At 39.8% G+C, this 15,084-nt stretch overlaps 2 protein-coding genes across 7 annotated transcripts in view; one reads left to right on the forward strand and one right to left on the reverse strand.

Annotated features, from left to right (window-relative positions):
- Positions 1-9,422, forward strand: part of LOC105192776 (calsyntenin-1) — a 26,477-nt gene extending 17,055 nt beyond the window's left edge. The window contains exon 4 of the mRNA XM_026136990.2: positions 432-9,422. Within this exon, the coding sequence (XP_025992775.1) occupies positions 432-2,089 (1,658 nt within the window). The 3' untranslated portion in view covers positions 2,090-9,422. The remainder of the gene's footprint in view (positions 1-431) is intronic.
- Positions 8,998-15,084, reverse strand: LOC105207397 (dymeclin). Of its 6 annotated transcripts, XM_011176833.3 has the most exons (13): positions 14,482-14,625; positions 13,908-14,210; positions 13,623-13,820; positions 12,733-12,977; positions 12,447-12,662; positions 12,169-12,350; positions 11,953-12,078; positions 11,759-11,872; positions 11,389-11,679; positions 11,133-11,315; positions 10,906-11,022; positions 10,607-10,822; positions 8,998-10,517 (listed from the first exon to the last, which is right to left on the reverse strand). In XM_011176833.3, coding segments are annotated over exons 1-12 (2,145 nt in total). In that variant the 5' UTR covers positions 14,484-14,625; the 3' UTR covers positions 8,998-10,517; positions 10,607-10,654. The 6 variants fall into 6 exon arrangements, with proteins under 6 accessions (XP_011175135.1, XP_011175138.1, XP_011175141.1 ...); XM_011176836.3 differs by lacking the exon at positions 14,482-14,625 and adding an exon at positions 14,972-15,084 and having other exon boundaries at positions 8,998-10,822; XM_011176839.3 differs by lacking the exon at positions 14,482-14,625 and adding an exon at positions 14,996-15,013 and having other exon boundaries at positions 8,998-10,822.

Here is a 15,084-nt window from a genome sequence, read left to right on the forward strand (position 1 = left end):
CAAGTGTTAAAATATACACGTTCACTCCGCGAAAACGCCGGGGTATTATCGTGAAGTTTTGAACAAAGCGGCTTAATCCTTGCGCGGAATGAATTTTGGCAAGAAATCAGGTCGAGCGCGCTTATATAGGTCGTCGCTCGCTCGCTCGCCCTCGCGAAGAGTTCAACTCAAATATCCTACCTATCTACCCGGTCTGAAATACAAATCTTTCTAAATACCGACCGGTCTCCATAGGCGACGTGTAATCCCCGGTTATAAACGTTCTCTCTCTCCCTCATTCGTCTCCACCGGCTCTACCCTTTCGCGTTAAATCTCTCCTCTCCCTCTCTTCCTTCCTCTTCTCTCCTTAATGCTGTCGCGCGTCTCTACACTTTATTACGCGCGGCGACGTTACGAAAGGTGCAACTAACGCCGCGCCGTTTCAATTACAGAGATGAATAGGCACCATTACGCCCTGTTCATAAGGAACTGCAGATTGATTTTGCTGCTGCGACGCGACTTCTCCGAGGGCGATCCCAACATCTTCCGTGCTGCCGAATGGCGTTGGAAACTCGGCCAGGTATGCGACGACAAGTGGCATCATTACGCGATCCAGGTAGACTTCCCGCGCGTCAACCTTTACGTCGACGGCGAGGAGTGGCGCGCCGACGAGAAGAATCCCGAAGTCATCGACGACTGGCCCTTGCATCCGGCCAAGGGCGTCAACACCACTCTCGTGGTCGGGGCGTGTTGGCAGGGCTCCGAGAATAAGACCAAACACCATTTCCGCGGCTACCTCGCCGGTCTGTCCGTTTTAGTCGGCCGAAACGAGAAGCCGGAAGTACTGTCGTGCCTGCGGCGCTGCCAGGAGGGCATTCACGTGCCACCGATGGACTTGTTGCAACCGGGTACTCAGCTGCTGACCAATTCCGACATGACCGAGGTGCGCATCGACGGCGACAACCGCACGAACGTGGAGACCCTGTTGCGTCGAATCGGTTACTCCAACACCCGACGTTTCCCGACGCCCGGCCGCCGTAACTTCCGTCTCGACACCACGATCGTCTGTGAGGGTAGCGAGAACACGCCTCTACCGGTACCGACTGTGCAGTCCTACGTCACCGTGCTACCGCCTCCTCGACCTGGCATCACCGTCAACGGCACCGGTTACGTAGCCCGAGAATACGCTGATTTCCGGCTGGGTGTACGCGTGTTCCCCGACGCGCGCGTCACCGCCGGAACGGCCGCCCGATTGGACGCCTGCGCCGTCAGTGTTTATCCGAGTCTCAACCCCGATCACGAGAGTCTGGGATTACCCGGTGACGCCCTGCTCTCATTCCACGACATCTCCGCTCGCGTCGACCGAGACGGCGTCGTCCTCTCCGGCGCGGACTCGCCCTACAACTATCAACAATTGATCCGTCTTATCATGTACACGAACCGCAAGCCGGCTTACTATCTGGATCGCGTCTTTAAGCTTACCTGTTCCGAGCTCAGCGGCCGCTTCGCCAGTAACGAATACGTGCAAACGCTGGCCGTGATTCATCCTAAAGAAAAGACGACCGTTCCGCCGCACACGACACCCGGAGAACCGCCCATTGCCAGAATCGTCGAACCGGCACCGGGTCATGCACAGCTCTCGCCGCATCATGCCGATCTAACGGAGGAATACGCTACGGCCGCGCTTCGCGAAGGCGGTAGAACCATCGGCGGCACTGGCGGTAGCCATGCCGTGACCATCGTCGCCGCCGCTTGCATCGGCTTCCTGCTGCTGATGGCTGTGGTAGGCGCTGCGCGGGTCCGCGGAGCGGCCAAACGACGACGATCCGCCGGTGACGAGCTCGCCGCCGAGACGGAGATGGCCTGGGACGACTCGGCTCTCGCCATCACCGTGAATCCGATGGACAGGTTGACGGAACAAGACCAGCATCACCACAGCCAACGAGACGAGGACGTGGACGACTCCGGCAGCTCCGATTCCGAGGACGGCTCGTTCCGGGACGATGACCTCGACAGCTCCGACTGCGAGAACGATTGCGATCTCAGCAACGGCCGACACCGCCGTCACAACTCGCCGCACGATCTGGAGTGGGATCATCGTGATGTTTAAATCACCCTACTATCTTTACACTGAGCATTCACACATCTCCCTTTCTTCGCGTGACATTGAGAGGAGTACTGGCAGCGTGCCATTTTCCACAAGATTCCTTCATCGTATATCGTTTCCTCTCATCGCGCCCGCGTGACGCTTGACGAGCACGTCTTGGAAGTATCTCACGACCAAGATGCCTCGCGCAGCTCTATCGGCGGCTACGCGAATTTAATCTGCGGCAGTAAAGAGTTTCGAATTATCGTGTATCAAACGTCTTTCGTCGAACGCGACTTGCGTCCGAGAGATCGGTTTCTCAAAGTTCTCTCCCTTTGCATCAGATATCACAGACGCATCGTAAAGGGATTAGAACATTTATTATTTTCGAATCTCCAGTATATAGAGTAATAAGGTTTAACGTTCTAAGTCGCTCCACACGCTGCTCGATCGATTCTCTAAACGATTATTATTCCCTCTTTACTGCGCAAGAGTGTTATCGTATTATCCGTCCCCCCTTCTTATCCTCTCTCATAGATGACGTTGGTATAATTGATGAGGTAACGATATAAAATGGCATTCGGTCAGTACTCGTCTTAAGCGTCAGGAAAAACCTGTAAGAGTGCGGGACGCTTTATCGAATATAGTTAAAACTCTTTCTACCTACGAACACACGTCGCTGATGTTTGGTAGAATCGGAGATACACGCAAGAGATACTTAAAATTCCGCCAGGAAAATATTTCCGACGGGAATATTTACGGCAATTATTAATTTATATTCTTGACTCATCATTGGTAGTAGTAGGACAAGGGAATTCTTTTTTTTTTTTTATACTCCTAACTCTAGCTTTCCTTCTTTTTACTCTATATACAGTTATCGCTATTTTATTATTACTAATCGCTGCGACTATAATCAGTCACTTTATCAAAAGTTGTTATTATTATTATTATTATTATTTCTATTATTACTGTAGGCAGGACGGCCCGGTAGCGTAGTTTTAAATGCGAAACAATGCTGAGCCGACTCTATATTCTTCCTCGTCTTCTCGACTAAACTTTCTTATCTAAGGTCCATTTGATCTCATGAATGTAATTCTCTCGCAATAATCGTGTCTTTCGTATTTTTGATCAAAAGTGCTCGCGGTACGAGCTGACTCTAATAGACCGGCGGCGAAACGCGCGTGGTAGGTACGAAGATAAGCTGAAAGCTATTCGCGCTTCGGTGTAGCACGTGAATCGGGCTGAGCCTGGGCCATACGATGCTTGCCCAATTTTACACTTTAATTTTTAAGTCGTTACGCCTTCGATCGTTTTCTTTGTTTTTTTTTGCACGATGTTCCTTCCTGATCAATCTGCAGAAGATGAGTAAGGACATTACCACGCATCTTATGCTAGTGCTTCAACATTTAAGATAATCGGTATAGGCATCATATCCATGTATGATGCGTAAGCGTGACACATACCGCTGAAGCTACGAGACTTTGAAAAGCGACTGTTTCGCCGTTAGTCTGTGAACGCTTGGAGAAATTTGACAAGGGGAATATTTATCTGCATGCGAGCAGATGTTTCATGCGTCACGTAATTTCCTCTGGTATAAATATTCATTTCTAATTAATTAAAATTACGTGACACGTGAAGGATCGGCTTAGGGGCAGATTATTCGCTCCTCGCCCGAGATTGTCTTAGTTTTCCTATAAGCGTTTAACGAATTAACGGCAGTTAACCGGTACACGGTTTATGTGCGCGCGACACGCACGTGCTCTACATATACATACATGAGCGTCCATTCATTATTCCGTGGCGAGAGTCTCGTCTCGAATAGCAGACGATTATTCTAAAGTAATGCGCAGCGCGGCTAGAGAAGCCATCGGGCGTGCTTCTCCCGTTAATTTTCCCGGCCCAAGACGTGTCGTATCGTGCAATCGCTCTTTTCACAGAGAGAAAACCAATGCTCTTACGTGCCTTTTAAGCAAGTAGTACATTGAATTCGCGTATTATACGCTTTACACCGAAAAAAATTGTTTCCTTGAAATAAGGATACTATATACTTTGCAAGTCCTCTTAATGTGGATGAGAATATATTTTCATTTTCTTGAATATTCTTTAAAACTAAGAATATATTCTTCCTAACGGACTTTTAAACAGTGACATACAGATCATGTTTCATTTGCGGTTTTGCAAAAATAATTATATCATTATAATTTAAGATAAGCAGTGCAGCGTTGATGTTCAATGCCTTAAACTTCGTGATATTTAAATAATGGATGAGACGGTAAAACAAGTGGAGAGCTTAATTGTTTTGTGCCCGATTTCTTCTCATAGCTGTCTTCCAGATAAAGATACTCATCAATTAACTAAAAACTTGTTTTCTTATTGAAACCTCTGGTTACATATCTAACGGATAGCTATCCTTTATACTACTATTTTTCGACACAAAATGTATTAGAATTTTATTAGAAATTAACGTATTTTCTGGAAGATGTCTCACGAATAAAGTTATTTAGAGGTGAAGAAATTAGGCATTAGACAACCATATTTTAAAGATCAAGATATTTACAATTTTTATTAAATTGTTTTTATATTTAATCTTCATGATTAATCAGTAAATAAAAAACCGGTGCTAATTCCAATAAGGATCGATATTTTAAAATTACATTTTCTTTCACATTTGTGGAAAATTAGTCCTAGAATAAATCGTGTAAAATTCCATCTTACTTATATCTATAAAAGTATATGTATATATCTACTAATCTTTAGAAGAATTTCCTTTGAAATTGAAAATTCTTTTGATACCTATTTTAGAAGATTACTATAAAAATAAGAGGGAAATTCTTGAGTCGAGAATACAATTTTTGCCGGTGTAACAGCGAATTTCAGGCTGCGTTTTCTTCTTTCTTTTCTATTCCCTTTTCGTCGCAGCATCCCGTTCGCCCTGTGTTGTATTGTTATTAGGAACTTCTTGCGTATATCGTGACTCTTCCGAGTGCACGGTAAAACCGCGCGGTCCGCGACCGCCGGGTTCTCGGCGCGGTTTTAGCTCCTTTATCGCCGCCCGAAATCGCGTCGTAGCGAAAACTTCCGGTTGTATTTTAGACGTTTATGGCTGTTAGTTAAGGACGCGCTTTCGCGCCGAGCGTCGTTTCCGGGCGACGCGCCGTCGTCCGGTGGACTGTCATGGGTTTTGGCGTACAATACCTGTCGATGGTCCCGTGTCGGAAAACGCGTCACACACGTGCAATGATCCCGTCGTAGGGTACATTAAACTCTGTCTCTCTCTCTTTCTCTCTCGCTCCCTCGTCGAAATGGTGGACACGACGGCTGCGCATCCGTGATCGCCGCGAAATAATGAACGTGATCCTCGTGTGCGTGTGTGTCTCTGTGTAGACGTAAATCTAGAATTATACCGAATCGTTCGAATGCGGAGGCACCACCCAGTACCGAAGAACTCGTACGTACGGATATATCTATATTTCATATAGGGAACTATAATGAACAATTTATTTTTCCAACGAGCATATCATATCATTTTTATAAGGGATTCGTCGGAAATCGTTCTTTGGGAAGCTTGCCGCTTCGTCAAACGAGCGGTCCGCGATTCGCGAAACGTCGCGACTTCGTAAGGGTTTCTTTCTCGTTCTCGGGGGATAGGTTCCTTTTTTTTCCAATCTCTCCGTTCCCGAGGAGGGTTACCAATGTACACCGCACCCTCTCTTACGCATTTCTCCGACTCGCGCGAAAGCAGATACTTCGATCGAGAAATTCGGACTGCTCCAAACGAGAAAGCGGAGTTCGACGACTACCGGAAAGAAAGGAAGAAAAAAAAAAGACAGACGTGCATGATCGTTTATCTGTTCCTTATGACACCAGAGATCGCATATATACACTTATATATACGTAAAACACCGGTGTGTACGCTTGCTTTTCTACTGTTTCCTTTCCTATAGTGTTTTTCTCCTAACGCGATTTTATTACATTGCATTTACGCGAATCTTATCGCAACGTAAAATCTCGTATTTTATAAAGACCGTGTGGCAACACGGTGAGGAGGTAATCAACAAAATTAACCGGACTCGCGACCGACCTCCGCGTGGAGGTCCTCGCAGGATCGGAGCCGTGAAAGGATCTGGCCTTCATGAGTGTGTCTAAATTAGCTTACGTAAATGTGTACACACGCGTTTGTATGCTTAATTCTCGAGCATAAGTGCACGGTGAATTATACAGTTCGGGAGATATTTGGGATTCCTATTTCGTTTGCTCGTCGTAACACGCGACATCGTGAATAAACGATAAACTAGCGCCCTGCGCCATCGAGCGCATCCACGCGATGTCGGCGTAAACGAAGTCAGAAAGAGCGCGTGAAAATCGTTGGGAAAAGGGTATCTCGCAGAAAGTAATTTTGCCCGACGACCGTACACGCATAGAGCGTCCCCTTATTTACGCGGAGCAGTTCCTCGTTGGTTCTCGACATCGTCACCCTTCTCTATTCTTACTCGTCTGGAAGATTCACCACTCGAAACTTCCCCAGATAGCAGAGGAAAACTGAAAAAAAGATGAAGATTCTCTTTGAATTCGCGAATTATAAATTCTTTTTCCATTTCATTGCTGTTCTAAAAAGAGTTCAAAAACAATTTGGTCCTATGTCACCTCTTCATCCGAGCTCTTTTTCAGAAAAAGAGATTTTTTTATATGCTCTATGAAAATTCGTAATAAAGGAGATTCTTTTTGAGTTCGTTTCACGAATAGATTATGCTAGTTCAAAAAACTGAAAAAGATGATTTCTTTTGAATTCGCGATAATCACCCGTACTATTTAGGTCGCTTCTCAGTCGACACAGTATTACATTTTATATATCGTTGAAGTTGCAGCAATCTTGTAGTTATATTATAATTTCGCCCTTTTCCAAAAGTAATGAGGATAGCACATTTACATTATCTTATTATAATTAACTACTTATTTGTATAACGTGAAAGTTCCAATGTTTAAATTCTATGTATTGAAGCATCGCGTACTTGTTATGTAAATAATATGTAGCATTCGCACATTTACATTATGTAAAAGAAAGCAATAGATACAAGCAATTATGATACAAATATCACGAAATATTTGTTATATAATGTATTATTTCTAAATTATATTTAACAGTTACAAATTGTGTCGACTGGGTTCCTTTTTGTAAAAAAAAAGAAGAAATTTGTTTATGTGAAAAAATTTATTTTTAGTTTCGACGCATAAACGGTTCGAAATCAACACGTGGCTTAAGTTACGTAAAGCTCGAGCTGCCTTCCGTGTGTACGTGATTTAATATTATGCAAGGAAATAAAAATATATATGTAGCGATAAGATAATCCATCAACCGAACGCGGTGAAATAAGGGGCGGCCATGCGCTTGCGAACAACTCTTTCGTTATTCCGTAGCGAGATATCGGGGAGGCGAAAAGTCTCTTTCGACCGAGAAATCAATGAGATCAATGAAACGAGAAGCGATTCGCAACACACGTGAACCTAATCGGGTGCGCGCATCCGCTCTAAAGATGTACTTAATCATTTAAAACGGGAAACTGCGCAGAGAACAAAACCAACTAGATGATACTATTATATAATATATACATAAAAAAAAATATATCTAAGCTGTTTGCAAATGATGACGATGTAAAGGGGTAAAGAGGGAAGAGTAAAGGAAAAGAGGGAAAAAAATAAAATATGAATTTGTAATGTACCATTGTATTTTGTAGGCAGCTAGAGCGTGTACGTATACATATGCACAGATACCCCCGTGTATGTATGTATGTATGTTTACGTATATAAATATACATACTCCTCCCCCATCTTCGTCTCACCTAATACAGATACACGCATACACAATATATAACGTGCCGTTCGCCTGTAACGGCCAGAGGAAAATATTTTGGATCTTTAAGGGAAGAACGAGAGAGCTCGGAAAAGTCGGAGTGCTGTAGCACGTCAAATCTTATCTTCCGAATTTCCGAGGGGAGGACTTCCTCTCGTCTATCACGACGAGGCGAGGGGCATTCTCTTCAGCGCATATTACACGCCCGCCGCCACCGACGCGTATCGACTTTTACACACACACACACACACACATACAGACGTATTCCAATGTGACGACAGTGAAAAACGTGCATGTATAAACGCGCGATCACGCGCGCGTGTAAATCGAGAAATTATAACGCTTCGCGGAGCGAACGCTCGCGGAGCGAACGCTCGTGTTGCTATTCGTTTTCAAGCTTGCCATTTCCTTTCGAGGCGTTCCGAATGAGAAATGTAAAAGGGTCATGCGTTATGTCTTGCGGGCGCGAATCGCCGCAAGATTCGGCAATGCGGCAAAATTTTTTCCCCACGCGAACGGCAACTCTATCGAGCTTTTTCGCGCTGGTGTATCGTCGCGCGATTACGAGAGCGCCCCGGTATGTAATTGCACTGATAATTTTCAGTAGAACGAATTCAAATTGAAAAGCAGGAAGTTCATTAATGAGATTGCCGTGTACATTTCGAATAATTTATTTTTTCATATTCCGCCCAGTGATATTGGAATCGAATAAGCTGAAAAATGCATCCAAGCCATAAAAAGCATGTAGAGCGTGTTTAATGCATTACATATTTCTCATAAAATACCGAGCGATCGCTCCAGGACCTCGTTGTTATTTCACGTTATATGCGACACTCTCTAAAAAGAAGAAAAAAGTACGCGAAGAGAAAAAAGTAGCGCGTAGTAACGACACGGATCGGATGTTAACAATAAGAGAAAAGTAAATTGCGCGATGACGGTGTAATGAGTGAAATAATCAACTACTGATTAGCTAGGCCGTAACGCGGAATATCGTTACGTGCCGACTAAATTCCCTCCCATCGCAGATTGATTGTGTGTTAACTAATAAGATTAAGTAACGGTATAGTATATTACAGTTAAGGAATTTAATTATTATGAATAAATAAAAAATAATTAAAAGAAAAAAAAATACCTATCTGTATGCTAAGCACACACACGTTTCGAGCCGTAACGTGACGTATGGCTAAGGGCAATGTTTATGACTTTAAACGAGTCTTTAATTTTAACGTGACACACTGAGTTACTCGGCGCGTCTGCACCGCGACGCACAGAAAACGTCAAATTATCTTGTTAACTCTGCAAACTGAAAGATCGTTCAAGACAAAAAAAAATGAGAAGTATATTAGCAATAGTATATTAATTATACACACACAGGTACACGACACAAAAATCACGCGCGGCCGCATATACACGCTGCACAGGCTAGGAAAAATGAAATACTATCTATAACGACATTATAAATAACATTAAGACGTCAACTGTATTTGTTTAATAAAGATGTACATTCGACATGTGCGAATTGACCATTGCATTAGTCGGCAGGTCACCGTAACTGATAAATTACCAACTGATTTGTGATGAGAATTTCAATGGAAGATCTGCTACACTTCTCGAGCAACTTTAAATAGATTATTCTCTCGTGTGTTATGCGACGTTAAATGGCCTGCCGGTTAAAAATGGACATTGGATTATTTCCATTCTCTTCCACATCGCCTTTTCATACCTGCTCTAGAATCCCATTTCCGTGAATCTTACGTTAAACGGGTGTTTGAAGAAGTGAAATGAGGTATTTATAAATATCAAAGTTTTTATTGATGTATATATTAAATAAAAATTATTTGCACATATACAGCATGAATAACAGAACTATACAAATATTTTATGCTGCGATGTTTTAAATTAAACGAATAGGCACTCAATTTTCTCGACAAATATTTACAAATATATCGCAGAGATTGAAAATAAAATTGCACGCTACTTTGATTAGGCTATTAGATATAATTCACTAAAGCCTCTATAATTTTACGTTTTTGCATTAAAAAATACTTCGAATTGGTGTACATTTTAGTACGAGGTTATAAGAAAATTTAATATCGAAGTTATACAGGCATTTGTAAATTATATTATTCATGGAGATTGTAACTTCTCATGCATACATTAGTAGATATCTTTAATAACGCAAAATTACATTATCCTCTGTAATAGCGTTCGTAATGCAAAATATTACAATAACTTTAACCAGTCCCAGTCGAGATGCAGTAATTGCATTCATTTTGGCGTGTAGTATATATAATCATAATAAAGTTGCAGAAAAGTTACAAAATCTGATTTTTCAGATATAAAATACTTGTTAGTCTCTTACTTGAAATGAAATTTAATGTGAAAATGAAACAGTGATATTTAATTTAAATTTTCATTTGTTTTCATTTTCATAATATTAAGATTTCATAATACTATAAGAACAAATTACGTGACAAAAAGAGGTCCATTTTAGATGATATATCCTCATTTATAAAAGGTATATTTCATTATACAATGATGTCATATCTGATGCCATACATTACACTCTCTTTGCTGTATACATTTTTCATTTTTCTTTTAGTCCTAAAAATTTGCATCTTTATCCATTCCAAAGAAAATATTAATGCTTTAAATTTTGACAAATTTCTATTGTAAATTATAATTTTATATACCTGTGTTTCTTCGAATATTTATAACATAATGCACCCCTCATCTCAGTATCAGCAAACAATGATAGTCGCTTCGCCGTTATTAGGAGAAAATAATTTTATATTCTCCGCATTCCAATGTAATAACGCTCCTTGACAAACCACACTCCATACATACGGAATGAAAAACTCTTCTGGTTGTTCTTCTTCTACATACTTGAACTTTAATTCTGGGAATTTCTATAAATAAGTGTATATGTATAATTACAATTCTCATAATAAGTATAAATAGATCATAATAATCTGTAAAAATTTCTACATACTCTTAAACGATCTCTTGGCCACTCTAACGTTCCTTGTCGTATAGCGGCTAATACTTGACTAACACCTAATTGTGATTGATCCTTTTGTTCCAATTTATAAGAGAAAAAATTAATTACCTAAAAATATATATCAGAAAATGTCGAGTATCACATATTGATTTAAGATATAATAGAATAAAGTATGAAAGTATGTTACAATCATTCTTAATTTAAAAGTGGAAACTTACAGAATCAATATTTTGTACAATATCTTGGAAAGCAGAATGTGTTCTAAATGGTTGAAAGACATCTTTTTTATATAATAAAGTATAAATTAAATTCGGATTGTGTGCAAGCCTATGGGTTAAACAACTATTTATAATTTCTAGCACCATCCGTAAGACTTCCTCAAGTATAGTCAAATCTTGAATCTGAAAAAATATATATTTTACTTAACAAATGTCAAACAGAATGTAATTCATTTCTGTATTTCATATATCTTACCAAATCTTCGTTTGTAATAGTAGAAACAGTGGAAGCATTAGAAACTTTTCCAGTATTATTAACTATTACATTAACAGTCGTATCATTAGCCGTATTAAGAACGATGCTATCTTTGGAAGAGAGAGTTGTCACCTGCGTTTGCTCTAAAATTCTCGCTTCTAATCGCGCATGTTTTTTTGCAAGAGTTTCAAATAAACTTAACAATCTTTGACTAACGTAAGGGTGTAAGGATGTGAATTGGGCAGACATATTTGCTAGAGCTGCCAGACAGTTTGTATGAAGATATTTGTCCTAATAACGATAAGAACAATATTATTGCGATTTGTAAATGTACAGATTTATATCAATGTATAAAAAATATCATACTTACTCTCATTTTAAACATATTATATTGTATCGTGCGAATCACAACAAGTATTAAAAGACCACCTAATGATATTTCGCTTATGGACCTCTCAGTGTACCATGTTACACTCTTAAGCATCTTGAAAAAAAAAAATAACGTTATCGTTACAATCGTTATTTTGATCATAATAGAATATTATGTAAAATATTGATACTTACAATTTCGTGTATTCGTTTATTAAACGTTTCATCCTCACTTAAAATTAATAAAATGATAAGGGACATATAAATATGATGGGATGTGTTGTTTGGCGCATGATATAATATTTGTAATATCGGAGTCACCTGTAAACGAACGGGTTTCAACGTAAGGTTATTGATATTAATTAGGTATAATTAAAGTAAAAGAAAAATATCAAATTTAACAACACTCACCAATAATTGTATGTCAGGTCTTCTCATTATGTCATGTTTTACACTTGAATTTCTATGTAATAGCATGTAAAGTAAAAGCGTGACCTCGTCTGTATTTGGTATCTTACAAATGGTGGTATACAATTTATTTAAATTAAATTTGAAGGTTTCGGCGGCTGTTCCTTGCGATATAGTATGATCTTCTGTAACAAAAAATATATTTTTATTCGACATATGCAATATTAATGTTTATATCTCACAATATTCGTAATTAAATATTAGATCAGTTCAATGTTTACCTTGCATATCTATAAAAGAGAAAAGCGCGTTCCTATATGGATTCTGCGTAGCGGTACAATGATTCGTCAGAACCAATAGAAGTAATAGTGATTGACTGGCAAGCGGAGTTTCTGTATCGCGTTTTCTCTCTTCTTCCTCAGCTGTGCCGTTATGTGCAACCTGTATATTCTTCGAACTACTGCCTATGCCCATTCTTATCACATTCCATAATCCAGCTGAAACGATGCTTTATATTAACGCTTTCTCAAATGGATCGATCGCGTTTTATAATATTGTCATATTTACCGGCAATACTGAATACAATACTACCCCCGGATTGCTGCGTTAGTAATCCTGGAGGGGCATGTTCTTGTTGAACAAAATTATGCAACAGCGTACACACCATGGCAGGTGCGTGTTGGTTCAGATGCGCGTGCATCGCTATCCTATACACTGTACTGTACTCGGCCGCAGTTTGAGAAAATAATTGCACCGAGAGTAGCACGAGTAAACAATTAATCGCCTCCAGGTGAACAACATATGTAAATTCACTACAAAAAAATATAAATACATTTGTAAAATGTATACAGTATGCATACAGTATGCATTTTTTAAAATACATATTGCACCTCCGCAAGTAATACAAGTCAAAAATATAAATACTAATGATTGGAGAAGATTCAATATTGAATCAAAACGTCCGCGCTTTTTATATACTTTTTATATTAGCATTCAAGAAACGCCCTTCAATCACTATATTTAATAAATCAATTAATTCGCACATACAAACCATGAACTGACTCTTATTGGTAATTCTCTTTTTAAACTCGTTAAATTTATTTTGTAAAGCCTTTGTTTGAATTACTAAATCCAAAAATAAGATTGTATGAAAGACAGAAAAAAAAAATTACATATTTAAAAATTAATTATTTTCAAAAATATAAACATAAGTTAACTTGAAGCTAATTGTTTGTTTTAAGAAGTAATGTAAATATTAATTTTGTTATATTAAAACTAAAAATAAATTCTATGTTATTTTTCCTGTTGTTTCATTTAAATTCCATTTCCACTACTCTTCTTGATTAAAGAACAATTTAGAATACAAACAAAAAACATCAAATTTGAAAAATTTTGATAAGTGTCATCTTTCTTGCAGGAATATAATAACTAGAGAGTATATCTTTTTATTATCTTACCATAAAGGTACATCCGTAATAAGTTCTATCAATGCTTCAATAAAATATGCCAATCTATAAGCAGGGAGTGCTTCGTTTGTTGTTTGTGGTGCTTCGATGTGATTAAGCATCTGCTCCTCACCAACTATCTCAATAAGATACTTTAAAATACATCTTACAGCAAACAACGCATTGTACGTTTGCCATGCTGATATTATACTGCAAATTAATGTTGCGTATTATTTTAGGGACAAAACAAAAATGTTTCAAATTCATTTAGTGTTGTGCAAACCGACGTATGCTTACTTTTGATTTTGTACAGGTGCTAATAGCTCATTGATGCGTATCAGAGCTATTTGTATCAAAGTACCAAAGTTGCCAGTGACCAAATTATTGACCAATAACTGCTGGCACGACGAGTCCAATCGAGAATCCAATTCTATCTGATCGTTTCTCGTGATGGGCGGTCGTATGTTGTAAGATAAAAATGTACTCCAAAATGGATCGTTTGCAGGTATACTCTGTTTCCCACAGAACCTTCCCAGGTGCACATTCTTAGAGAGATCTTCATAGCGACTCGGCGTTGCACCCATTGCCCCTGTTGATCTCCTGAAAATGAAAGAGGTAATGGCTCGCATATTAAGCTTAACAGTATGTCAGCCTACGCACTGGAGATTTAATAAAGTCAGTTAATTTGTATCAAAGATTGCAAACTGAAGAGTAGAATTTTTACCAATAATGTTAATTTGAATTAATTTTGTTCTAATAAGTTAAATTCTATTCTCCAATTTGCAATCCTGAATTTTCAATACACAATCTGATATCTTTAAGAGAATCTGTACCCTACATCACATGCGTATGTATATAAAATTTCATTTACATGCATATATGACAAAACTGAAAACGTTATATTGAATATTGAACGACTGGCTTTCCAGCGACTTAAAAGAAAAGAGTCTTCACATCATCCGGGCGACGATATAAATACGAAAGTTGCTCTTTTTGTGAAAATAGCACAATCGAAGGTACATTGACATGCATTGACAGCTCGGCTCGATGGCGACTTAGCACGAGCAATTCGACGCATACAATCGACCGTAAATATTGTAATATTCGTTCAGCATGCGCGCAATCGTGCTCCGACGTAGCAGCTCTTGTCACGAGCTTTTTTTATTATAACCGAACAGTTATCTCGCGTAAGCGTAAATGCCGCGACGGGACGGCGCTAATAACCTCCGAGAGTCGTTCGGCACATCGAGAGAACGTTGCTCGGTTACCTCGATGCTTAACCCGTTACATCGGCGGTAATTTGTAACCGCGACCTTCTATCACTTCGACGCGTCCCATGCGGCAAAACAAATCGCACTTACAAAATTACTGATCGGCTGACTCACACATAACATAACGCATGGACACTGAAAAGTTCCACACTGGCAGACCAGCTGTGGAAGGGACCGACCGATACGGTCGGTCACCTTCATCA

Source organism: Solenopsis invicta, chromosome 9 (assembly GCF_016802725.1).
Source record: "Solenopsis invicta isolate M01_SB chromosome 9, UNIL_Sinv_3.0, whole genome shotgun sequence".
Lineage (NCBI taxonomy): Eukaryota > Metazoa > Arthropoda > Insecta > Hymenoptera > Formicidae > Solenopsis > Solenopsis invicta.

Coding starts and splice junctions, on each gene's coding strand:
- LOC105207397 (XM_011176833.3), bottom strand. Junction 11,873..11,952: donor ATAAACGAATACACGAAATT/GTAAGTATCAAT, acceptor TTTTTTTTCAAG/ATGCTTAAGAGTGTAACATG. Junction 11,023..11,132: donor TTGTACAAAATATTGATTCT/GTAAGTTTCCAC, acceptor ATATATTTTTAG/GTAATTAATTTTTTCTCTTA.